Consider the following 27,134-nt stretch of genomic DNA (forward strand, 5'->3'; position numbering starts at 1 on the left):
AAGGGTAATGGATCATCCCAGTGTATGGTGCCAAGAACCAGGTTCCTCAGAATGCTTTTTCCTTCTATGATGACGGGTGCTGCGAATCCAAGGGGATCGAATATACTGTTTATGCATGACAGTACGCCTCTTCTGGTGAACGGTTTGTCTTGCATCATAACCTCAAAGAAGAAGGCGTCAGTTTCCAAGTTCCAGTTGAGGCCCAAACTGCGTTGACTTGGAAGCAGGTCAATTCCGAATTCTAAGTCCTTCATATCCTTTGCAAGATCTTCTGGGGGGAAGGCGCTTAAGACCTCTGACTGATTTGATGCAATCTTGTGCAATCGCAAGCCGCCTTCTGACATCAAAGCTCTCTGCGTCCTCTTCATGAGATCAATTGCCTCTGATGGGGCAGGTACAGAGACAAGACCATCGTCTACATAGAAATTGTTCACAACAAAGTCTGTCACATCTTTACCGAATGTAGACTCTGCCATCAGTGCAGCTCGACTCCATGCGGGTAGACTTCCAGCCCCGGAGGCTTTCACACCTCTAGAAATTAAGCCCACCCCCCCCCCCCCCCCCTCACCTGAGATTCACCACCCAGTAAAAATGTTCGGCCTTTAAATTGATTTTTCGTTTTTTTTTTATCTTTATTAACTGAAACCAGTATATTGGTATATTGTATCATAGCAAACAAGATAATTTCTTTCTCTCTCTTTCTCTCTCTCTCCATTCTAACGTACAAATATTTTAGTATTTGAATAAAGTACCACCGGTAACATGTATATTAATGTTGACAGCGGCTAATTGTACATGTTGGCATAACAAATGATTTCTAGTTACCGGATAATGTCCACGGATTCAAATAATTTGAATTGAAGTTCGTAATTGAATGATTGTCATTTAAATTCTTAATGAATGAAAGTCAACGCTAAAAAGTAATTTTTAATATCGACGATGTATTGTCTCCTTCTTTGTGTATGTCTACAGATAAAAATCTTTTGTCTGTCTTGGAACAATGAAAAACTCGGAACAAACGGACAAAGGCGCAGACTATTCACACGACCGGCTGACTGCGTCGAGTTGTTAAAACTGACCACCTGTGTATATGTGTTGTAGCGTAGTTATAAATAGATGTAAACGTCGGGGAAATACACTGTTAAAACAAAAATCTGAATTTTCACTTTTGATTAAAAAACCCATTACGGTTGCCGGGTGTCTTAGGATCATAATGAATTATAATCTGTCTTAAAGATTTTTTTTATTTACTTACAATTAGGTCTACTTGCATGTTATGCTTACAAAAGTGGGATTTATTACTTATTGACTTCGGTAAAGATACCTGTTGTCAGAGTTGGGTACATGTACCTCAACTCTGACAGGTGCCCCCGTCACGACATGCAGCTCGTGTGCCTATATGAATTTATTACACGTGTAATATAAATATACAGTCTTAAATAACTTTGGTTGATATGTTTTAAAAGCAATTGTCTGAATATACTACTTAAACTTACAAACCTTGGTGAATAAAGTGCTTTTTCTCCTATGTAGCGTTTCGGTGATGAGAGACTACTGCAGTCTCATAACCCCCGACTTCACCTTTAGTGGTTTTAGGGGCACCACCCCTTTCTTAGAAACCTTTTCCTAAAAAAGGTACATATATGAATTGTAATGCATTTGTGTATTTATAATGACAAACTTTACGCAGTTCATTGAAAAAAGGAAGGGGGGGGGGGGGTGATAAATGAATACTAACGATTTGAAATATTACATCAATATATTACAACATGTTATGAAAAATTATAAATGCACGATGGTTTGAATGGATTTATAGAGGATATCTATATTGTGTGATTTTACATTTGCTTTATCCAACGAGTTGAAATGGTGTATATATTCGCGAGGCTTGCCGAATTGAATTCACGCATGTAACGTTTTCTCAAACAGTTTTCAAGCAAATATTTTTATATTTTGTATTTGCAATAAGGGACCCAATGCGCAGACCGGAAAAGGTCTTGGGAAAATTTTTTTGAAAAATAAGGGACCTGAAGGGGTCAATATTAAAAACGGTCCTTTAGCTGTAACTTTTTTATTGTTTATCCGATTTTCAAAATCTTTTCGGTTTATAGTTCAGAATAAAGAGTACAATTTAAAAAATATGGTCCGAGGGGTTACTTTTCGACTCCTTATAGGGGTTTTAAGGGTCTGAAAATGATAACTTTATCGCAATTCAATTTCAAGAGTTATCTCGCTTTGCTCAATAAATGATTAGGATAGATATTGTTTAAATAGACGTAATTAAGATATATTCCAAGTTTCATTGAATAGTATTGAGTACTTCCGGTTTTATGAGCCGATGAAAATTGTCTATTGGAGTTTCTATGTTAAATTGAATTCACGCATGTAACGTTTTCTCAAACAGTTTTTAAGCAAATATTTTTTTATTTTGTACTTGTAATGAGGGACTAAATGCGCAGACCGGAAAAGGTCTGAGGAAAAAAATTCCGAAAAGTAAGGGACCTGAAGGGGTCAGTATTAAAAACAGCCCTTTAGCTATAATTTTTTTAGTACTCATCCAATTTTCAAACTCTTTTCAGTTATTAGTTTAGAATAAAGAGTACAATTTAAAAATCATGGTCCAAAGGGCCACCTTTTGACTCCTTATAGGGGTTTTAAGGGCCTGAAAATGATAACTTTATCACATTTAAAAAACATTAAAATTCAAGAGTTATCTCGCTTTGCTCAATGAATGATTAGCATTAGAGCTTTTGGCATACCAAAACTCTTGAATCTTAAATGAGTATTTTCTTATATATGAATTTTTAGAACTTTTATTTCAGGAAACAAACGATATAGTTGGATAAAAAATTCTGAAGTTGTCTTTCTTTGGGCATTTAATTTTTTAAATGTTAACGTGTGGGTATATGCTCATGATATTTTTTTAATTTTTAAAATACAGATTTTGAGAGAAAATATAATAAATTTAAATAAGGGGTTTTAAGGGCTGTCGAAAAGCCCTTCCTTTTTGTTGGAGACAAAAATAGGTCTAGTTATTTTTCTTTTTCTCGACAGATTTTCCGTCAGCGATTTTTTGAAAACGGAAAGGATTTTAGAATTAACTATGCAATAGTCTTATAGCATTTTCAAATGTCACCAGTATGTAAGGTTTTGGACTTCCGGTTCCGGTACTTCTGGTTTACACAAGCAAAATAGTAGAAATTAAATGAATCAATATATTGTTTTTATTTTGAAAGGAATTTCGTTGTAATTTTAGAGTTAGATCAAACATGTTGAGTTGTTTAAAAAGTAAAGCGGCGGCGAGTTTCTATCTCTTACCAGTTTTGAGATTTTAGGCCTCAAACTTGAGAAAAGGGGGGATGAAAAAATAAAAAAACTCAGAAAAGCTTAGGAATGTTCTAAGACGGATATATATTGTTTAAATAGATGTAATTAAGATATATTCCAAGTTTCATTGAAAAGTATTGAGTACTTCCGGTTTTATGAGCCGATGAAAATTGTCTATGGGAGTTTCTATGTTAAATTGAATTCACGCATGTAACGTTTTCTCAAACAGTTTTCAAGTAAATATTTTTATATTTTGTATTTGCAATTAGGGACCTAATGCGCAGACCGGAAAAGGTCTTAGGAAACAAATTTCGAAAAATAAGGGAGCTCAATGGGTCAATATTAAAAACGGCTCTATAGCTGTAACTTTTTTGTTGTTTATCCGATTTTCAAAATCTTTTCGGGTTATAGTTCAGAATAAAGAGTACAATTTAAAAATTATGGTCCGAGGAGGTACTTTTTGACTCCTTAGAGGAGTTTTAAGGGCCTGAAAATGATAATTTCAAAAAAATTAAATTTCAAGAGTTATCTCGCTTTGCTCAATAAATGATTAGGATAGATATTGTGTTAATTGACGTAATTAAGATATATTCCAAGTTTCATTGAATAGTGTCGAGTACTTCCGGTTTTATGAGCCGATGAAAATTGTCATTGGGAGTTTCAATGTTAAATTGAATTCACGCATGTAACGTTTTCTCAAACAGTTTTTAAGCAAATATTTTCATATTTTGTACTTGTAATGAGGGACTAAATGCGCAGACTGGAAAAGGTTTTAGGAAAAAAATTCCGAAAATTGAGGGACCTGAAGGGGTGAGTATTAAAAACAGCCCTTTAGCTATAACTTTTTTATTACTCATCCGATTTTCAAACACTTTTCAGTTAATAGTTTTTCAAATTCACAGTTCTTTAAAAGTAAATATTTTTCCACAAGAAGCCTGTTTTCAATTTTCCTTTTTGAGTTCCAACACATTTAAAGTTGGGTAAGTTTTAAGTCTACAAGTGAAAATATACTGTTTTACAATATAACTTAACAGGTTTTGTATTCTATACATATGGTAGTTTTTATATTTACCAAAAAGTATACTTTGCTTATCAAACATTAGGGACACCCTGTAGTTTCTTAAAAATAACTCTTCAATGTCACTCCATAGTTCTTTTACAATGGGCATTCCACAAAATGATGACTGATTGTTTCAGAATCTTGTTTACAAAAAGAACATTTAGGGGATTCAATAAGTTTAAGCTTATGCAAGTAATAATTTGTTGGTAATATCCTGTGTAAAATTTGGAATTGTTACCAATGGAATTTAGATTCTTGGGTTGTCTTAAAAGGAAGTTCAAATATTTTATACCAATCATTCTCATTAAATATTGTGTCATTCTCTTCCCATTTTAGTATTGCTTTATTTTGGACCCTCTTTTCCCTTATCAATATATTATACATATCTTTACATCCTTTTCTATTTTTGTAGAATATGGCTAATGTGTTTGGGATATATGGTCCAACTGTTGGTTTAATTTCTTTTATATTGCAGTCACCTATTCGTTTTAATATACTCTTTTTTAGACCATTATATTCAACAAAGTTAGTCTTAATACCAAGTTCAATTAAAGATTCAAAACTTCTAAAGTCACCATCTATATCAAAAAGGTCAATGATGCAAACAAAACCAGCATTAAGAAAACTTCTCAAAAATATACTTTCCTTGTTTATCTTTACCCTTGGGTTATACCATATGTGTTCAAAAAGTGGATTGGTGTTTTGGGAGATTGTCTCACTTATTTGTATGTAACTTAGGAACACCTCTGACCAAAATTTGTTACCTATACTTTTACTGTGTTTAAGTACATAATCCGAGCCCTTTATCCATAAGTTATTTATTTTTAGTTTCATTTGAGCTTCTAATAAATTAACCCACTTGGATTTTGATGTGAGGAGTCTACGAATCCAACTCGATTTCAAAGCAAGTGTAAAATCAGAGCAATCAATCATTTTCAATCCCCCTAGTCTATAATCTTGAATGACAATATTTTTTTTAATTTTGTGGACTTTGCCACATCATTTATATTTTATAAAAAAAATATATATAAACGTGATTATCGTTACAGAATTACTAAAAGAAGACGGTGTGAATCACTGGCAGATTATGTTCTACTGTATTCTGGGTGTTTTTGGCGTTTCGCTAATCATCAATGGACTACTTGTTCAGTGTGTGCATTCACGGTAAATACTCTTTACTTCAAATCTAGTTATTGTTACAATTAAACAAAAGCTACCTTTTTTTTAATCATAAGCAACTTGTTATCATTTTTGTCGATTAAATTTTCAGAGGAAGACGATTGAAGAAACAGAAAACAAATGACGAAGCACAGCGGAGAAATGGTGATCTTCTTAATGTCTCGCAGAACTGTAATGAATATGAACATTTACAGCAAACTCCTGTTGAAATATACGATACTGTCGTATAGGTGAAATATGTAGATGGTTTTGATACGTTATATTTCAGTGATTTGATTATTTGCCATTCTTGTGTTTCTTAAGTTTTAGGCTTCAACTCAATCTAGCAAAATTTACTAAAAATGATCAATCCAGATAAGTCAACACTGGATGAAGGCAGCGAATTTCGCGTATATCTTTCAATTGTTTTATGAAACTCTGAAGTGATAAATAACACACACACACAAACACACACACACATATGACAAATACCTGCACGGACGAAATTCACTTACATTTGAGCTCCACCTCTGCCCCGACTGGGGCTTGAACTTACGACCTTTGAAACCCACTCTCCTAGCAGTGAGCGGCCCACCGCGTTGACCACTCGGTCATCTAGGCAAGTCTAATATATATATATATGTTCTACGTTGTGTTGCTTTAGACAATAAACAGCGACTGATGAAAACCGGTATCACGGTCGAAATATTTTGAAACAGTGTTTTAAAGTTATATATATGTTCCTGTCACCCTCTTTATGGTGTCTAATTGCTTAAAAAACAATTCACTTAGTAGTAATAGCGACCATACAGGGGGTAGAGAACAAAAGACCTATTGTTCTGAGAACAATAGAAATGGTAATTGGATACCCTGGGGGGACTGAATAATGACCGAAATGGGGTCACCCAGGAATGGTAATTGGATACCCTGGGGGGACTGAACAATGACCGAAATGGGGTCACCCTTAGAAATGGTAATTGGATACCCTGGGGGGACTGAACAATGACCGAAATGGGGTCACTGTTCTAATGCGTAAAAAAAACTGAAAACAAAATTTACAATGAATGGACGAGTAAAAATGATCATGGTATCATGTCACATACGTACAAAGGGCAATCACTCTAGTATCTTTCCAGTACACCGATAAACAAAAAACGACACAGTTTCAAGATAAGTCCTCTACGACATGACACAGTGTGCGTCTGACCCCAGTTGACCTAGAATGATCTCATACAATAGAAAAAAGTGATGATAGGAACATTTTTTTTATATATATAATGGTATTTATGTCTATAGCAAACTCATAAATCTTACGGTACGCCTCTACAATGATGGTTGACACCCATGAAAAGCGTATTTTATTTCAAATTGCTTTTTTATATAATACAAGAATTCGAGTCGACCTTAGAATAATGAGTAATCTATCACACACAAAATACTATTTGTTTGGCTTCAGTAAATATGATTGCGTGGTGCAGACTTTTAGGCATCCTCTCCAATCCTGTTAACAATAAGATTCATTTTTACAACGAATCTGATTACACTTTGACTCAAAATAGATGTCATTTTATCACGAAAAAGATCGATGTGCTCTTTAAGAATTTGAACCAAAATATATACTTTAAAATTTACACCTGTAAAAAGATGTTTCGGTAAAGAAATTAAAAGTTACATTCATAAAGTATTTAAAGGCAAATATGGTACTAATACGAGGGTCATGTTTGACAAGTATAATATGTGGCTAAAGGTTTTTACTGTGACTAAATAATAAAGAAAAAAATAAAACAATGTTATTACACTTTTAATTAAACCAGAATATATTTTGTGATTTCAGTATCTTCTGAAATCAAATTTACAGTCTCACAAATGAGTCAAGGCTAGATTTGCGCCAATGGGGATATTTTGTGATTTCAGTATCTTCTGAAATCAAATTTACAGTCTCACAAATGAGTCAAGGCTAGATTTGCGCCAATGGGGATATTTTGTGATTTCAGTATCTTCTGAAATCAAATTTACAGTCTCACAAATGAGTCAAGGCTAGATTTGCGCCAATGGGGATATTTTGTGATTTCAGTATCTTCTGAAATCAAATTTACAGTCTCACAAATGAGTCAAGGCTAGATTTGCGCCAACGGGAATATTTTGTGATTTCAGTATCTTCTGAAATCAAATTTACAGTCTCACAAATGAGTCAAGGCTAGATTTGCGCCAACGGGGATATTTTGTGATTTCAGTATCTTCTGAAATCAAATTTACAGTCTCACAATGAGTCAAGGCTAGATTTGCGCCAATGGAGACTTCCATTCCTACTACACTATCTTCTGAATCACTCAGTTCTTGGTCTAATGAATAAGAAAAAATATATGAAGTTAGGTCAGACATCAGAATTTAAATACACACACTTGATCATAAAACAGAAAGAAATCATAAAGAACAAAAATATATTTACATATATAAAATTCAAACAGAGTAAAAAGAAATAGAAGTAGTTTTACCTCTTAGCAGGACGGAGGTGGTATCTCCCACCACCCCTGGCTGGTGGTGGTGTGGGGGCCACTCGAGGAGCGGGGCAGGGTGCCGCCCGGGGTGGGTGTAGTGTGGCCCCCGCCCGGGGTGTTGGTACTGTACTTACTGCCTGGCGTGGAAAGGGACCCATCTGGGGTGGTGGGGGTGGTTGTCTTCTTCTCTCCATTTCCATCTAATATAAAACAAATGCAAAATTTAGGATACATTGATGGAACATTTTATTTAGAGGAAGCCTCAATACACAATCTTAAAATAATATGTAACAGATTGTATAATAAAGGTATTTAAAATATGAATGTAAAACAAATTATTACTTACAGCTGTCTCTTTAGGGACAGTGTCCCCTCTCCTCCTCCTCCTGATCCGGGCCCACCTCCGGAAGAGGGTCTTGATGACCCAGCCAAGGAGGAGGAGGAGGGCCAACACTAGACTGGTGACACTTATCTCAAAATCTGAAAAAAAGGAACATAAAATTAATTCTCCTTTAAAAAATGTATGGAATGACATCTAAAATATTAACACATGAATATATATACATATATATATATATTAAAAATAGTTTAGTAACTCAGTTACTTACATATATATGACTTGCTGCAACAGGTGTTATTATATCATGCAGAAAAAGAAAAAATCATGCTAAAAAAAACTAAAACAGGATCCAATCAATACATTTTTTTTTTCTTAAATATTGAGTGACTCAGTTACTTATATGCACAAACCATTTTGCAACAGGAATTAGTACAAAAAAAAAGCATGGAAGAAATAAAATTAAGACATAATGCAATGAAATGAAAAATTAATAACATGCAATGCATACAAATTAAAGGTAAGGCAATCTTTATTTCACATGAAAATTTTAATATATTATATACAAACAAAACAAAAAATTAAATCCAAGTTTCATTTGTTTTCATGGATTTCATGTCTCTTAAAGATTTTTTCCACTCAAAAATAATGTCTTCATTATCATTTTGTATTTCATCATAATTGTCAATAATCACATTCATTGGAAAATCATCTGGAAGAGTTAATTGGTGTTTATTTTTATTTTTTGACAGTAGATAAAGCAACACAGGAAAATAAATATGGGAAGAATTAAGAAGCTAAAGAAAAAATAAACATATTTACTTTGATTATTCGATGTGATAGTGTTCTTGTAGGTGGAAGTCTGGTCACTAGCCTGAGTAGTGAGGGGGGTGGTGGTATGTGTCATAACCTGAGTAGTGAGGAATGTCCTGACCTTAGTAGTGAGGGGCATGGTGGTATGTATCCTAGTCTGATTAATGAGTGTGGTGATCACACGTGTTATAGCCTGAGTAGTAAGGGGGGTGGTGGTACGTGTTCTAGCCTGAGTAGCGAGGGGGGTGGTGGTACGTGTTCTAGCCTCAGTAGCGAGGGGGGTGGTGGTACGTGTTCTAGGCCGAGTAGTGAGGGGGGTGGTGATACGTGTTTTAGCCTGAGTAGTAAGGGGGGTGGTGGCACGTGTTCTAGCCTGAGTAGTGAGGGGGGTGGTGGTACGTGTTCTAGCCTGAGTAGTGAGGGGGGTGGTGGTATGTGTTCTAGCCTGAGTAGTGAGGGGGGTGGTGGTATGTGTTCTAGCCTGAGTAGTGAGGGGGGTGGTGGTACGTGTTCTAGCCTGAGTAGTGAGGGGGGTGGTGGTATGTGTTCTAGTCTGAGTAGTGAGGGGGGTGGTGGTATGTGTTCTAGCCTGAGTAGTGAGGGGGGTGGTGGTATGTGTTCTAGCCTGAGTAGTGAGGGTGGTGGTTAAGGGTGCCCAAGACTGAGTTCTGAGGGGGACGGATATATGCACACGTGTCCTAGACTGAGTACTGAGGGGGGGGGGGGGGGTGGATGCGTGTATAGTAGACCAAGTAATAACGGGAGTGGAAGTATGTTCATGAAATCGGGAAAATATTGATGACTGTGTATTGTAAAAAATGGATGTTTGAGTATGTAGCTGAGTAGTAGGCATTGGTGTGGAACTAAAATGTTGTGTCCGATCAATGACGATTGTTGTACCCGTCGAAGTTGAACGGTGCGAACTCGTATCTACAGTAAATATTAAATAACTGGAAAAAATAAACAGTAACAAAATTCCAAAATAACAATAAAATAACATGATAACGAAAAAAAGGAACGAGGACAGAACAAAACTAACTCAACAAATAATGACTTACATTCGTCTGTTTCCCCAGGCATCTGGGGTGATGGTGTTACTTCTGAAATCATAATTATTTCAATTAAAAACGTAATCATATCATCGTATTGAACACATGTAAGTTATGCAATTATGATATGTACCTGGCGGACAGATAGGATTCCCGTTCACTAGCTCGCAAGGCATCGTTACGAAATGAAATCTGAGATCACGAGTCGCGCACACTTTCCTTTGTAGTCAGCAGTATTTTACAAGGTAGCGATTGGCTGAAAGTGTGTAATCGGATAGGAGGCGGAGTTTTCCCACGAGACGGTACCCTTAGATGTTTGAGAAAGAAAGAAAAGATAGATAGAAAGGATGATTTTATCTGACCCCCCCCCCTACACTTTGGAAGACGGAGTGTGTTTTTAGGACAGAACGATTTGTTAACAAAAAATTACCTGAACAAATGAGAGGTTCTGACTTTGCCTCCAGCATCACAATTTCCCGTATGTTATTGTTAAAACAAAAATGTACAAAATTTTCAATGGAAGCACACTGTCCATTAATTAATAACTGTCCGATGGGCTCACTGGAAATAATTTGTTTCACATTACACTGTACAGTTACAACTTTAGTGTGTGTCGGACAAACAATTTCACCCATGCAATGTGAACCTAAGGCAGTAGGTTGATAAAAATCACACGCTGCTATATTTCCGATTAGAAGAGCACAAAGTATAAAACAAAACATGTTGAAATGAGCGGTTTAAGTTGTTACTTGAATGAATTTAATGTAAATGATTTGTATGTGTATGATTTTACTTAAAGTTCACGCAACGTATTTGTTTAACTGATTAGAGTTGACACCAATAATGAGAAAAATGGAACATTTCAATGTGTGACCCGCATAGCTATGTAAGGTGATGTCAGGTTACCCTGATCACCTTTTAAAGTGATGATGTATCGCTAAAGGTCGTTACTCAATTTGATGGAAAATTTCAAATTTAATGTGAATACTCCATTTTTGATTTTTTTTTTGCGCAATTCAATGTCAGTTGAGTAAATGGTTTTTTAATTCATATCACGTAAAAACCAGTTAACCCCCCCCCCCCCCTTTGTTGAACGTAATTCCACACTTTAAGGATTTGTTTAAACAAAATTATTTGTGGTGAAAAGAGGGTATGTATCGAAAATTTACCAATGAGATACATCCAAAAAATCACATGAGTTTTTTGTATAAAACGGAGGAAACACCCCAAAATTACGTCTTTTTTTCTCCAAAATGGACTTGTATGTATTACTTCAAATTAATAGTTTAATATACTTTTATGTGGGCTCACTCCGTTTAAAAATTTTTATTGACTATATATATATATAAATATATATATTTATGTTTAAGGAGGTGTATTTGTGCCGAAAAGCGGGAAATTGTGGAAGAAATCACAAAAATCGAAGGGAGACTTCGAACACTACTTCCACAGATTGAAAATATACCATGCTCGTGAGTGCTAGAACAAAAATGATGAAATTTGGAATTTACTTTACACTTGTCAGATAATTTTATTTATCATTTTTATTTATTATTTAAAGAAAGGATGCCGTAATGAACAAGCGAGCAGCAAGGTATGATATTTTGTAAAATGTATTAAAATGGTTTTTATTCCTCTTCTTATGGCTTTTAACACTCTTTCTGTTCTTACAAATTTCTTTAACATTTACATTTCAGTACACCTATCACGTGAGTAATACATGTGATGAAAACTAACTTTATGGTATTTATAACTACATTCACATACTTAAAATATTGCTTTCATATGGTATACTCATAAATATATCTTTAATTTGTATGCTTAGTGTCGATTTTTCTGTTTAAGATCTACCTCTTTGGAAGAATTCAATTTAAGTCAAAGGTTTGTTTTTTTTATTATTATTTTTAACACAAATTACATATTTTAATGTAAAACTCACTAACATGTCACTACCGTGTTAATGAAAACCTATCGTGAATTATATGCGTGTATCTGAATATTAACATGACACTTATATATTGCTTTAAACCTTTTTTACAGCCTGTCTGTTTGATGTGAGTGATTTCTAAGAATTATCTAATTGTGATCCTGATTATTATTAAAAGTTGATACACACACACACACATATATATATATATATTTAAGAAACTAAATGTATGTCCTTTTTCCATTTTCTCACAGAAAAGAGATGGACTGTGCCTTCATGGCAGACACTGTGTAAGTATTATTATTTCCAAAACTACAAAAGACAATTGTAGAGAGGTCATTGTCTGCTGTCCATTTAGTAAAACAATACTCTTTAAATTGACGATGACTATATTCCTACTTTTTATTCGTTTTCTTGTTTTTTCCTCAGTGTGGACTCTCCACCCGTGGAGGATAAGTCCCCGGCCGCTGAGCGTTAGCGAGGAATCCAACTGTCAAATTTCTTGGGCCATCCCAGCCACCTCACTAATACCTCTTCTTTCCCGCGAACTTTGCGTTTGCGCAAAATCTTATCAATTCTCCAGACTGTCTTTTCGTCTTTTAAGACTTTCTGCAGTTCGCTCGCATGAAATGTACCTTGAATCGGGTCATCTGCTAGGTCTTTTAATTTATAAATAGCAATGCCTTGAGACACAAATCTTTCTCGAATCACAAACACTTCTTCAGTGTACGTTTGATCATAATCCCGCTGAAACAGATGTCGTAAATGCGTAATTCGAACTTGGTCTCCCACTTTAAAGGTATATGGTAAACGCTTTTTCATCTTGGAGGATTTCTTCAGGGGAAGCTGTCGTTTTTCTTTTTTCTGTCGAACCAGGTAAGCATCTAACCTCACCTCATCTTCGTTCTCTTTGGTCACAGATGCCGGCTTGCGCCCATTTAGAGATCGATTCGGTGTGTGGTTGATCGATCGAACTACATCTTGCAAGATCTCGAGGTATTTGTATTTTTGCAGATGAGTGAAATATCGATACAATCTTTTTTTTAGTGTCTGAATGTATTTCTCGGCAAAGTTGGCCTTAGTTTCATTCAAGGCATAAACAATTTTGATTCCTTGGTCTTTGAGATACTGTTGTAAAAAACGGTTGTAAAATTCCGATCCTTTATCAGTTCGAATGGTTCTGGGGCGTCTCGGTCCCACCAACACATCTTTGAAGGCTTCAATAACGGATTTGGCTTTTCGGTCTTTCAATGGACGAACCCACAGGAATCGAGAGAACACGTCAACAATCACGAGAAGGAATTTGATGCCATCGTTGTGTTCGGACAAATTCTGAACATCCGCTAAGTCAGCTTCCCACTGGTAGTCCAATCCCTGTACCACGACTCTTCTTCTTTTAAATCCCTTTCTGCGTACTTTCTTTTGTAAGGAGTAAGCATCTTGGTTTTGTAAAAACTTTTTAATTTTACTCATACCCACGTTAAATTTACCCTCTTGTTTCACAACTTTGAGGGTCCCGCGAAAGACCCAGGATGAGCAGGATCATACCATATTTTTTTCAAGTACTCTTCCATGTCTTTGCGGTAAGACGGAGGATATATAAATGAGAGTTTATTCTATGTTTCTATCAGTATTGATGTTGATAGAATGTGATGTATTAAAAGTGATGTATTAAAAATGATAGTAATTAAAGTAGAAATGATGATAGTTTGCGTGTACTATACACTGTGCGGCCAGAAAATGGTGGGTCGAGTAGACAGTGTACTGCTGTCTGCGGTGCCCGTATGATGTGATGTAGTGATGTCTGATGTCAAAGTATGCGGGGTACTGATATGGATTGTAAGTGTGGAATCAATGTTGGTAAATGGGGTCGCTGTGACAGTTTGAGAGTATGTACGTGTTGAAATTGTGTGTTGTACGGTCGACTGGTCTGCGACATATTTGATTTAAGGAGGGTTGAACAGAGGAAGTGTCTGCTAAAATTTGAATATCAAAAAGCAATACCAAAGTGTATCTGCACCCGAGAAATTATTCAACAAATCAAAGGCCTGAAGGGCCATAATGGCTTACGGGTTTGATATGACTATATTTACATGGAGCGATTATGATTCTCTCTATTTCTAACGGAAACTTTAGTTTATTTATAGCTCTATAGAAAGTAACTAGCTACATGTAATTCATAGATCTATAAAAACTAACAGGACCAATATCATCATGCCCCATTTGTTGATTGGTTGAACCTTAGTGACCGAAACAGACAGGATTGAAATCTAGACGCCTCTTTTATCAATTGATTGAAACCACCATTACTTTTAGGAAAATCATAGACTGCATAAAATAATAATGATGATGTCAGACTCAAACTCCAATATGAGACAATTTGTTTCTTTCTTTTATCCAACGACTGTAGTATATTAACTGTAAATTCATTCAACTATATAGGACACAGAAACACTTAAAACCAACATGCTCTCAAATATCAGGGGATATACCTTGTATTCCTACGCACTATGAACTTGCGCGAGAGTTGATGCACGGTGTGACGTAACAGCGCCACAGCCAGCGCGAAATCACTGCGTGTAAAAATAATATAACCAAATGATGAAATGGACTGTATGTTATGTACTATAATTAGTGAATTCTCAACAAGTATTATTCCATTTTATTTGTATCTCCTAAATGTATATTTAAGGTCTTCCGTTTTCCAACGGAAGACCTTATTGTTTTCGTTCGGTTTCTTTTTCCCTATTATTAAGGTCTTCCGTTTTCCAACGGAAGACCTTATTGTTTTCGTTCGGTTTCTTTTTCCCTATTATTATTTTTTTTTTTCTTACAAAATTTGTGCAGGCGATTTCTCGAAAATGGCTCAGCCGATTTTCGTGAAACTTTCAGATCTAATAGATATTAATCCGAACTTAATATACTTTTTTTTATTTTTATGACGTCATTTCCGTTCTTGAGAAAATGACGTTTTAACGATTTTCAGAGGGTCGGCTTGTCCAGGGATCTCCTCCTAAACGGTAAAAGATATTGAGTTCAAACTTTCAGGGATTGTAGACAAGAGATTGTAGATGTGCTATTTGGCGTTCATATTTGTCATGCTCAAAAGGCGTTTAAGCTCGCCTGGTCCCGAAAATTTAGACTAAAAAAACGTCGTAATTTTTACTGGTTTTCTTAGTTTGTCTCTTTTCTGAAAAATATTTTGTTAACACTTGTAATGCAAAAAAGATTAATTTTTACAAGACCTTTCATTTGATATCAAGAAAAAGGAGCTGGCCCCTCAAATTAAGGGACCAAAGGGCTCTAAAGTCTTTCATCTGTAGCCCTTTACTGAGGGATATTTTGTGAACAGTTATAGAAGCAAATATGTTTATCTTACAGTTATGTATCCAATAAATGTAATGATTTTATCATGTGGTACGTAATTAGGGGTTTTTAAGGGCCAAAAGTCCAGAATTTTGATCACCCATATCTCAGAAAGGAAAAATATTTTGAAATAAAGTATAGAAGGAAAGATGCTCAAAATGATGTACTAAATAATATGCAATTTTTAAAATTTCGTTAAATGGCCCCTATAAGGAGTTATGGGATCGGCCCCTAAAACGTTCTTTCCTATATATCTCAAGAACGGTAACAAATTTCTAAACACTTGTTGAACAAAATGTGTTGAGATTTAAATGACCTTTTATTTGATATCAAGAAAAAGGGGCTGGCCCCTCAAATTAGGGGACCAAAGGGCTCCAAAGTCTTTTATCTGTAGCCCTTTACTGAGGGATATTTTGTGAACAGTTATAGAAGCAAATATGTTTATCTTACAGTTATTTATCCAAGCAATGTAATGATTTTATAGTGTGTTACGTGATTAGGGGTTTTAAGGGGCCAAAAGTCCAGAATTTTGATCACCCATATCTCAAAAAGGAAATATATTTTGAAATAAAGTATAGAAGTAAAGATAGTCAAAATGATGTACTAAATAATGTTCAATTTTCAAAATTTCGTTAAATTGCCCCTATAAGGAGTTAAGGGATCGGCCCCTGAAACGTTCTTTCCTATATATCTCAAGAACGGTAACAAATCTCTTAACAATTGTTAAACAAAATGTGTTGAGATTTAAATGACCTTTTATTTGATATCTAGTTAAGGTCTTCCGTTTCCAACGGAAGACCTTATTGTTATTGCTTTGTTTCTTTTTCCCTTTTATTATTTTTTTTTTCTTACGCTTTTTTGTACAAGCGATTTCTTGAAAACGACTCGACCGATTTTCGTGAAAATTTCAGATCTTGTAGATATTGATAAAAAGCTTATATATAATTTTTTATTTTAATGACGTCATTTCCGTTTGGGAGATATTGACGTTTTAGTGATTTTTAGAGGGTCATTTTGTCCTGCTATCTCCTCCTAAACGAAAAAAGATATTGAATTTAAATTTTCAGGGATTGTAGACAAAAGATTGTAGATGTGTTTAAAGGCATTTATGGTTGTCTGGCTTCAAAGGCGTCGAAGCTCGCCTGGACCCGAAAATGGAGTTTGAAAAAACAACGTAATTTTTAATGGTTTTCGTTCGTTATCTCCTTTCCTGAAAATATTTTACCATAACATATAGAGCAAATAAAATTTATATTTACAAGATCTTTCGTTTGATAACAAGAAAAAGGGGCTGGTCCCTCAAATTAGGGGCCAAAAGGGCTCTAAAGTCTTTCTTCCATAGCACTTTACTGAGAAATGTTTTGTAATATGTTTAAGAAGCAAAAATGTTCATCTTTTACTAATAAAACTATACATTATAAAATTGTTATTATGCGTTACGTAATTAGGGGTTTTAAGGGGCCAGAAGTCCAAAACTTCGATCGAATATATCTCAAAAAGGACAAATATTTTGAAAAGCAATATAGAATAAAAGATGCTTAGAATGATGTTTTAAACAATATTCAATCATAAAAGTTTCGTTATCTGGCCCCAATAAGGAGATTAGGGGTCGGCTCCTAAAACGTCCTATCCCAGATAGCTCTAAAACGGCAAAGAATTTCTAAACACTTGTTGAACAAAATATGTTTCATATCAAAAGAACTTTCGTATGAAACCAAGAAAAAGGGGCTGGCCCTTCAATTTAGGGGCTTAAAGGGCTCTAAAGTCTTTCTTCCATAGCACTTTACTGAGAAATGTTTTGTAATATGTTTAAGAAGCAAAAATGTTCATCTTTCACTAATAAAACTGTACATTATAAAAATTTTATTATGCGTTACGTAATTAGGGGTTTCAAGGGGTCAAAAGTCAGAAACTTCGATCGAATGTATCTCAAAAAGGACAAATATTTTGAAAAGCAATATAGAATAAAAGATGCTTAGAATGATGTTTTAAACAATATTCAACCAAAAAAGAATCGTTATCTGGCCCCAATAAGGAGATTAGGGGTCGGCCCCTACAACATTATATCCCAGATAGCTCAAAAACGGCAAAGAATTTCTAAAGACTTGTTGAACAAAATATGTTTAATATCAAACGAACTTTCGTATGATGCCAAGAAAAAGGAGCTGGCCCTTCAATTTAGGGACCAAAAGGGTTTTAAAGTCTTTCTTCCATAGCACTTTACTGAAAAATATTTTGTTATAAGTTTAGGAAGCAATAATGTTCATCTCACATTTATTTAACAATTTAGTATAATTATTTTATCATGTGTTCCGTATTAAGGGGTTTTAATGGGTTTTAAGGGGCCAGAAGTACAAACCGTTGATAACATACCTCAAACAGAACAAATATTTTAAAAAGCATCATTTTGAAAATCAATATAGAATAAAATGCTGAGAATGATGTTCCTAACAAAATTCAACCATCAATTTTTGTTGTTGTTGCCCCGATAAGAAGATAAAGGGTCAAATATCAAAGTCAAGGTCATATAACCTTCAAAAAATCGCACGGAAGACCTCCTCGTTGCTCGCAACGAGATCGTGTCTAGTTATTATTTTTTTTCTTACAAAATTTGTGCAGACGATTTCTCGTAAATGGCTCAGCCGATTTTCGTGAAACTTTCAGATCTAATAGATATTAATCCGAACTTAATATACATTTTTTTATTTTGATGACGTCATTTCCGTTCTTGAGAAAATTACGTTTTAACGATTTTCAGAGGGTCGGCTTGTCCAGGGATCTCCTCCTAAACGGTAAAAGATATTGAGTTCAAACTTTCAGGGATTGTAGACAAGAGATTGTAGATGTGCTATTTGGCGTTCATATTTGTCATGCTCAAAAGGCGTTTAAGCTCGCCTGGTCCCAAAAATTGAGATTAAAAAAAGTCGTAATTTTTACTGGTTTTCTTAGTTTGTCTCTTTTCTGAAAAATATTTTTTTAACACTTGTAATGCAAAAAAGATTAATTTTTACAAGACCTTTTATTTGATATCAAGAAAAAGGGGCTGGCTCCTCAAATTAAGGGACCAAAGGGCTCTAAAGTCTTTCATCTGTAGCCCTTTACTGAGTAATATTTTGTGAACAGTTATAGAAGCAAATATGTTTATCTTACAGTTATGTATCCAATAAATGTAATGATTTTATCATGTGTTACGTAATTAGGGGTTTTTAAGGGTCAAAAGTCCAGAATTTTGATCACCCATATCTCAGAAGGGAAAAATATTTTGAAATAAAGTATAGAAGTAAAGATGCACAAAATGATGTACTAAATAATATGCAATTTTCAAAATTTCGTTAAATGGCCCCTATAAGGAGTTATGGGATCGGCCCCTAAAACGTTCTTTCCTATATATCTCAAGAACGGTAACAAATTTATAAACACTTGTTGAACAAAATGTGTTGAGATTTAAATGACCTTTTATTTGATATCAAGAAAAAGGGGCTGGCCCCTCAAATTAGGGAACCAAAGGGCTCCAAAGTCTTTTATCTGTAGCCCTTTACTGAGGGATATTTTGTGAACAGTTATAGAAGCAAATATGTTTATCTTACAGTTATTTATCCAAGCAATGTAATGATTTTATCGTGTGTTACGTGATTAGGGGTTTTAAGGGGCCAAAAGTCCAGAATTTTGATCACCCATATCTCAAAAAGGAAATATATTTTGAAATAAAGTATAGAAGTAAAGATAGTCAAAATGATGTACTAAATAATATGCAATTTTCAAAATTTCGTTAAATTGCCCCTATAAGGAGTTAAGGGATCGGCCCCTGAAACGTTCTTTCCTATATATCTCAAGAACGGTAACAAATCTCTTAACAATTGTTAAACAAAATGTGTTGAAATTTAAATGACCTTTTATTTGATATCAAGAAAAAGGGGCTGGCCCCTCAAATTAGGGGACCAAAGGGCTCTTAAATCTTTCATCTGTAGCTCTTTACTGAGGGATATTTTGTGAAAGGCTATAGAAGCAAATATGTTTATCTTACAATTATGTATCCAAGCAATGTAATGTCATGTGTTATGTAATGAGGGTTTTTTAGTGGTCAAGAGTCCAAAACTATGACCACCTATATCTCAAAAAGAAAAAATATTTTGAAATGCAGTTTAGAAGAAAAGATGCTAAAAATGATGTACTTAACAACATGCAATCTTCAAAATTTGGTTCAGCGGCTCCAATAAGGAGATAAGGGACCGGCCCCTAAAACTTTTTCTTCTAAGATATCTCAAGAACAGTGACGAATTCTAAACACTTGTTGAACAAAGCTCTTACACCTGTAACAAAATAGTATCTGGCCCCCTAGAATGTAGACTCTGTTTTTTTTTATTCTAAATCATGTTTAACTATTAAATAGCAAAATCAAGATAGAACAAATTCTAAAATCAAACGGAAGATCTCCTCGTTGCTCGCAACGAGATCGTGTCTAGTTATTCATATTTTTCTGGGTTTTTTTCAATTTTTTTAAGAGGCTGACCTTCACAAGCTTTTATAAGAAATATAGATTCACAAGGCAGTTCTAACACCTTCTGTTTTATTTTTTTCCATTTGTACAGAGATATATAAACTCTTTGGGGGGGGGGGGGGCAAGAAACAGGCAGAACTATGCAATTACAGCAAACTTGTTTTGACACCAAATTTAATTAAAACTAGACTCTTGTTGCAAAAGCAACAAAAAGGTCTTCCGTTTTGATATAGAAGTATCAATTTAACTGTAAGACATTGCTTCTCTAACATAAATAAAAAATGGATACGAAAATTATTGTGAATGATAAAAATATCAAAATTGGGTGTACTTCCTTTGACGACCGGAAGTTACGCCGGATAAAACAAAATAATGTTAACACATGTACATAGATAGGTCTATCATCCCACAAAGTTTGGTTGTTCAAGTCGTTACTGTTTTTGAGATCTCGTCGAAATAAGGTTTTTGGTCTCTGGACAGGAAACGGGCAAACGGCAGTGTTAAATTTAAATTGTATTCAATATTTCTTGTATACTTGCCTTTTATACATTATTTTTCATTTATCTAACTAAAATATATCAAAGGAAAACAGTTAAACTGATAGACAGCTCTTTTTTTTAACTCTTCCGGTATGGACCGGAAGACAAAATGAAACCGGTTAAACACATCTTCAATCAAATGTCTATCATCTATGAAAGTTTCGTGTCTTGATCGCTTATAGTTTCTGATATCTCGCGGGTACAAAATGTGTTTTAAAAAAGCTACCTGAGATAATTGAGATATCTCACCGGAAGTAGAATTTTTTTGTTGATATTACATCGCAGAGATTTCCTATGAATAGATTTATTCTTATATATTTATTCTATTGACAAAAAAATTGATGCGTAAAAAAAAATATTTTTTAAGTGCTTCCGGTGACGACCGGAAGTTATGACGAACAAAACAAAAGTGTTTAAACACATCTACAGCTATAGGTCTATCATCCCACAAAGTTTGAATGTTTAAGTCTTTACCGTTTCTTAGATCTCGAGGTGACAAGCTTTTTGTCGCGGGACAGGAAACGGACGACCGGAAGTGAATTTAGAACATTTTTAATTAAAATCCTCTAGATCTTTTTATTTTCTGTCATTCCTAAAAATTTTATAAAAATCCATCAAGACATCTCTGAGAAATTCACGAGAGAAAAAGGGGAAAAAAATAATAATAATAACTAGACTCTTGTTGCTATAGCAACAAAAAGGTCTTCCGTTCCTCATGTATTAATCTGCACAAAAAATCCAGTTATCTTGTAAACAAAAAATGGATATAATATATATAATCTTTGTGTCTTGATCTATCACAGTTTCTGAGATCTTATTTATACTTTGTTTTTAAAAAAGAAGGCTATCTGAGATATATGAGATGTCTCACCGGAAGTAGAACTTTTTTTACCATGTGTAGAAGACTTTTTGTATTTCTATAGCTAAATGTTACTTCAATGCTAAATAACCAAAATATTTTTAAAAAATCAAAATTGGGTGTACTTCCTGTGACGACCGGAAGTTACGCCGGATAAAACAAAATAGTGTTAACACATGTACATACATAGGTCTATCATCCCACAAAGTTTGGTTGTTCAAGTCGTTACTGTTTTTGAGATCTCGTCGAAATAAGGTTTATGGTTTCTGGACAGGAAACGGGCAAACGGAAGTGTTCAATCTGAATTGTATTCAATATTTCTTGTATACTTGCCATTTGTACATTATTTTTCATTTATCTAACTAAAAAATATCAAAGAAAAACAGTTAAACTGATAAACAGCTCGATTTTTTTAACTCTACCGGTATGGACCGGAAGTGACGGAAGACAAAATGAAACCGGTTAAACACATCTTCAATCAAATGTCTATCATCCATGAAAGTTTCGTGTCTTGATCGCTTATAGTTTCTGAGATCTCGCGGGTACAAATTGTGTTTTTAAAAAGCTACCTGAGATAATTGAGATATCTCACCGGAAGTAGAATTTTTTTGTTGATATAACATCGCATAGGTAACTTATGTATAGAATTATAGTTTTATGTTTATTCTATGGAAAATAAATTTAATGCGTAGAAATAATAATTTTTGAAGTGCTTCCGGTGACGACCGGAAGTTACGACGAACAAAAAAAAAATAGTTTAAACACATCTACAGCTATAGGTCTATCATCCCACAAAGTTTGGGTGTTCAAAACTTTACCGTTTTTGAGATCTCGAGGTGACAAGCTTTTTCAACGCGGGACAGGAAACGCACGACCGGAAATGAATTTTGAAAAAATGAAAAAAACGCCTAGAGATATTATCATTGTCTTTCATTCCAGAAAATTTCAAAAATATCCATCCAGCCATCTCCGAGAAATCTTGGGGACAAAAAAAGGGAAAAAAAAAAATAATAATAATAAACTAGACTCTTGTTGCAAAAGCAACAAAAAGGTCTTCCGTTTTGATATACATGAATCAATTTTACCGTAGACATTGCTTCTCTTACACAGAAAAAATAGTTAATATGATAAGTATTGTAAATGATATATCCAGACGTTACTTCCACGTAAAACAACGAGATTGAAAAAGAAATCAATTTTTGAAGTACTCTCTGTGACAATCGGAAGTAATGCCGAACTAACAAAAGAGGTTACAAAGTTTGGCTGTTAAAAATATGATTTATTTGAATCCTTTCGGTGAAAACCGGAAGTGGCAGTTGACAAAATAAAACCCACTCAACATATCATCAATCAAATGTCTATCATTCATGAAAGCTTTGTGTCTCATTCACTTACAGTGACAAAAATCTTGCGGGCATCAAATTTGTAAAAGGGAAAGCTACATAGAGATATTTGAGATATCTCACCGGAAGGAACAGTTATTTGAAAATTTAACATTATAAAGATGACGCATCTAAGATTGTATACTGATATATTCATTTCATGTAAAAGAAACAAATAAAGAAAAAACATTATTTGTAGTGCTTCCGGTGACAACCGGAAGTTACCCCGAACAAAATAAAATAGTTTAAAAAAATGTACATATATAGGTCTATCATCCCACAAAGTTTGATTGTTCCAGTCGACATCGTTTATGAGATCTCGTCGAAAAAAGGTTTTTTGTTTCGGGACAGGAAGCGGACAAACGGAAGTGTTCAATGTAAATTGTTTTAAATATTTCTTGTATACTTGTCTTTTGTACATTATTGTTCATCGAGCTCACTACAAATATCAAAGAAAAACAGTTAAACTGATAAAAAAATTCGATTTGTTTGAACTCCTCTTGTGTGGACCGGAAGTGACGGAAGGCAAAATGAAACCGGTTAAACATATCTTCAATAAAATGTCTATCATCCATGAACGTTTTCCGCTTTGATCACTTATAGTTCTGAGAACTTGTTTGTACAAAATGTGTTTCAAAAAAGCTACCTGAGATATTTGAGATATCTCACCGGAAGTAGAATTTTTTTGTTGATATAACATTGCATTGATAACGTATGTATAGATTTATACTTATATATCTATTTTATGGCAAAAGAATTTAATGCGTAAAAATAGTTATTTTTGAAGAGCTTCCGGTGACGACCGGAAGTTACGCCGAACAAAACAGAATAGTATAAACACATGTACATACATAGGTCTATCATCCCACAAAGTTTTATTGTTCAAGTTGTCACCGTTTTTGAGATCTTATCGAAATAAGGTTTTTTGTCTCGGGACAGGAAACGGACAAACGGAAGTGCTTAATGTAAATTTTATTAGTTATTTTTTGTATACTTTCCCTTTGCATTTTATTGTTCATCAAGCACACTACAGATATCAAAGACAAAAAGTTAAATTGATAAACAACTCGATTTGTTTGAACTCTTCCTGCGTGGACCGGAAGTGACGGAAGACAAAATGAAACCGGTTAAACACATCCTCAATCAAATGTCTATCATCCATAAAAGTCTTGTGCTTTGATCTCTTATAGTCACTGATATCTCGTTTGTACAAAATGTGTTTCAAAAAAGCTACCTGAGATATTTGAGATATCTCACCGGAAGTGGAATTTTGTTGTTGAAATAACATCGCAAAGATTACTTTTGTGTAGATTTTTGCTTAAATATTTATTCTATTGAAAAGGAATTTAATGCGTAAAATTTGTTAATTTTGAAGTACTTCCGGTGACGACCGGAAGTTACGACGAACAAAACAAAATAGTTTAAACACATTTACAACTATAGGTCTATCATCCCACAAAGTTTAGATGTTTTAGTCTCTACCGTTTTTGAGATCTCGAATGTACAAGCTTTTTCAACGCGGGACAGGAAACGGACGACCGGAAATGATTTTTGACAAAATGAAAAAAACGCCTCGAGATATTAACACTTTCTATTAGTCCTGAAAATTTCAAGAAAATCTATCCAGCCATCTCTGAGAAATTTTGTGGACAAAAAAAGGGGAAAAAAAAAATAATAATAATAAACTAGAGCAAAGCTCGTTGCAAAGCAACGAGTGGGTTTTCCGCTAATGTCGAAAGCAACGCTAGAAGTACGTCTAAGAAGCAGAGTTCTTTATCTAGTAACAAAGAAACCTAAGTACAAAAAGATAAAAAAAAAATCGAATGATTCTTGGTACAACTTAACATAATCCGAATGTTTTTAAGTACGACTTAACCAAAAACCCTTAACCATTTCAAGAACGACTTAACAAAAAAAACAATGTGTTTAAGTACGACTTAACAAATTTGACTTCATTTTAGGTACAAGTTTACTTTACCTTGAACTAACATCTTTTTTCTTAACCCAGAATGCAAAATTAAAATTTACGAAAAAAAACAATTTTGTTTAAAACATAATTCTGAGCAACTTTTTCTCTTCACTGCTTTTCAAAGGGTTGACCTTTCGTACTGTGTGCTCGTTGCGTCATTAATTGTCAGAAACTTATCGATGTAAAGTTTACTGTACCTCTGTGAATATTTTCTATGTAAAATTACTATGAACCAGACAACATTGAAATGGTGAACATTTCAAAGGGCCCCGCTTATGTTATTTCAGAGAATTCTGCTTTGACCTTGACCTATAACTTGAAATTTTTCCAGCTGGCATAGAACTTTTAATTCAATTTCATTCCCCCTAACATACATGCATTTTTGTTCAATCTGACCAAGATTAAGCATATTTGGAAAATAATCTACTGTCTAAAACTAATTTTAAAAAGATCTGCTATGACCTGGCTTCACATTGACAGACTTGGTTCAAGGTCACTGCACGCCATTAACCAATAAACTCTGTAAAGGTAAAATATTAGCCAAATAGGGGCTAAAAGGAGAGTATATCTATGCTCTTAAAATATGGATTTTTGTGTGATCTGATATGACCTTGACTCTTCATCTACAAATATCATTCGAGGTCATTGCATATATTTTGATCAAAGGCATCATGTGGGTGAAGTATGAGGCTGAATGGAGCAAAGGGAGAGAAGATATACTCCGGACAAGGATTTTTAAAAATATAATTCTGCTATGACCTTCACAGTTTCTTTTCACTGAAAATAGGTTCAAGGTCACTACAGACCCTTTCACCCTTTACTACAACGCTCTGCTTATGTGAAGTCTGAGCCAAATTGGGGTTAGTAGAAATTATATATGCTCTCAAAAAAGGATTTTTGCATGATCCGATATGATCTTCACCCGTTACCTAGAAATTTCATGCAAGGTCACTGCACATCGTTTAACCATTGAGACACTCTGTGAGTATTAGCCAGATTGGACCAAAGGGAAAAAAGATATGCCCCAGACAAGGATTTTATATATATAATTCTGCTATGACCTTAACCTTATACTTAAAAACATGGTTCAAGGTCACTGCACATCCTTCAACCAAAGGAACCCTGTGGATGAGGTATGAGCCAGATTGGGCCAAGGGGAGAGAAGCTATGCTCCTGTCAAGCCATCTCGGATGGACAGACGGACAAATTGATCACTAGAAGGCGCCCGCATTAACATGCCTTTTTATCTAATTTAAAATAGTATCCATGCTATCTGCCCATGGTGAATAGTCATCAAAACCATTCATCAGCAAAATTTGATTTCCCTCCTTTTTAAGGTAGTATGGGACATCTGTCGATATTAATGTGGATTAAAGTACTATATAATTGAAAAATTTTCACCGGTTTAGAATTTTCAAATTTTACAATATTTAACCAAAAAATAGCTTTTAAAAATATTTGAAAATGTAAAAATTGTAAAAACCCCAGCGGGATTCGAACTCATGACTTACAGGTTCCTAGTAACCCTCTAACCCACTGTGCTAAGGAGTTAGGTGACCATTTTTGAAAAGAAACTACATGTACTTATATAATTACACTTCATTTTATTGTTTATTTCGATAAACATTACGTCACAACATGGAAGTGTCACATATCACCTTAAACTCGGAACACCTCTGACCTAATAAGATCGTCCATTAAATACAAAGTTTGATTTAACTCTAATTTGTTTATCATCAAGAAATTGTGCATCGCTGACAAATAAAGTTTTCTTCTGTATAATGAAATACCAATTAACTGACTATTCGGACAATAGCAAGTTTATTGTCCCACTCCACAGCAACTATTTCCCTTGGCTTTGCCTCATTAAATAGTTGCTGTCTTTGGGGACAATAAACTTGCTATTGTCCTCATACCCAGTAAATACTAAATAGGCATATAATATCCCATCCACCTACATTTCATGTTATATAACCTCCCGTTTGTAACCTTCAATTTCACTGTAAAGTCAACATATCTGTCATAGCCGCTAGTTTCACAATTTATTTCTGCTTCTCATGTACTTAAAATTAGGGGCCTTAATATTGCTTACCAATTCCAACAAGAGACATCCCTCTAACTAGCTATTGATAATCATTAAAATTCATTTCATGAATCTACGCACAATGATAAACCTTCAAGTACAGTCACTCTCAATTTTACAAAAATATTGACGGTACTTTATCCGAAACTGTTCCTTGTACCTTTAACTTAGTACACTAACATTTTTATGAAAAGACTAAGAAAGCTAATGCAATTCTGAGAAAAAGAATACCACATATTGCCAATTCCATTGAGGTTTAATAAAAATAT

The 27,134-nt window shown here is 34.4% G+C and overlaps 2 protein-coding genes across 3 annotated transcripts in view; both read right to left on the bottom strand.

Annotated features, from left to right (window-relative positions):
- Positions 1 to 27,134, bottom strand: part of LOC128172666 (neurogenic locus notch homolog protein 2-like) — an 86,511-nt gene that overhangs the window by 10,218 nt on the left and 49,159 nt on the right. The window lies entirely within an intron of this gene.
- Positions 7,552 to 10,788, bottom strand: LOC128172653 (mucin-2-like). Of its 2 annotated transcripts, none has more exons than XM_052838430.1 (5): positions 10,376 to 10,788; positions 10,252 to 10,293; positions 8,390 to 8,523; positions 8,041 to 8,243; positions 7,552 to 7,887 (listed from the first exon to the last, which is right to left on the bottom strand). In XM_052838430.1, the coding sequence occupies exons 1-5, from the start codon at positions 10,416 to 10,418 to the stop codon at positions 7,872 to 7,874; spliced, it is 438 nt and encodes a 145-aa protein (XP_052694390.1). In that variant the 5' UTR covers positions 10,419 to 10,788; the 3' UTR covers positions 7,552 to 7,871. The 2 variants fall into 2 exon arrangements, with proteins under 2 accessions (XP_052694390.1, XP_052694389.1); XM_052838429.1 differs by adding an exon at positions 9,203 to 10,123 and having other exon boundaries at positions 10,252 to 10,788.

Source organism: Crassostrea angulata, chromosome 2, assembly GCF_025612915.1.
Source record: "Crassostrea angulata isolate pt1a10 chromosome 2, ASM2561291v2, whole genome shotgun sequence".
In the NCBI taxonomy this organism is placed as follows: domain Eukaryota; kingdom Metazoa; phylum Mollusca; class Bivalvia; order Ostreida; family Ostreidae; genus Magallana; species Magallana angulata.

Excerpts from the sequence above, each read along its gene's own strand:
- LOC128172653 (XM_052838429.1), bottom strand. The coding sequence starts at position 10,330 with ATGATTACGTTTTTAATTGAAATAATTATGATTTCAGAAGTAACACCA. Across the intron at positions 10,124-10,251 it reads GCCTGGGGAAACAGACGAAT|ATACGAGTTCGCACCGTTCA; the intron begins GTAAGTCATTAT and ends TATTTACTGTAG. Across the intron at positions 8,244-8,389 it reads CTGTCCCTAAAGAGACAGCT|ATGGAAATGGAGAGAAGAAG; the intron begins GTAAGTAATAAT and ends GTTTTATATTAG.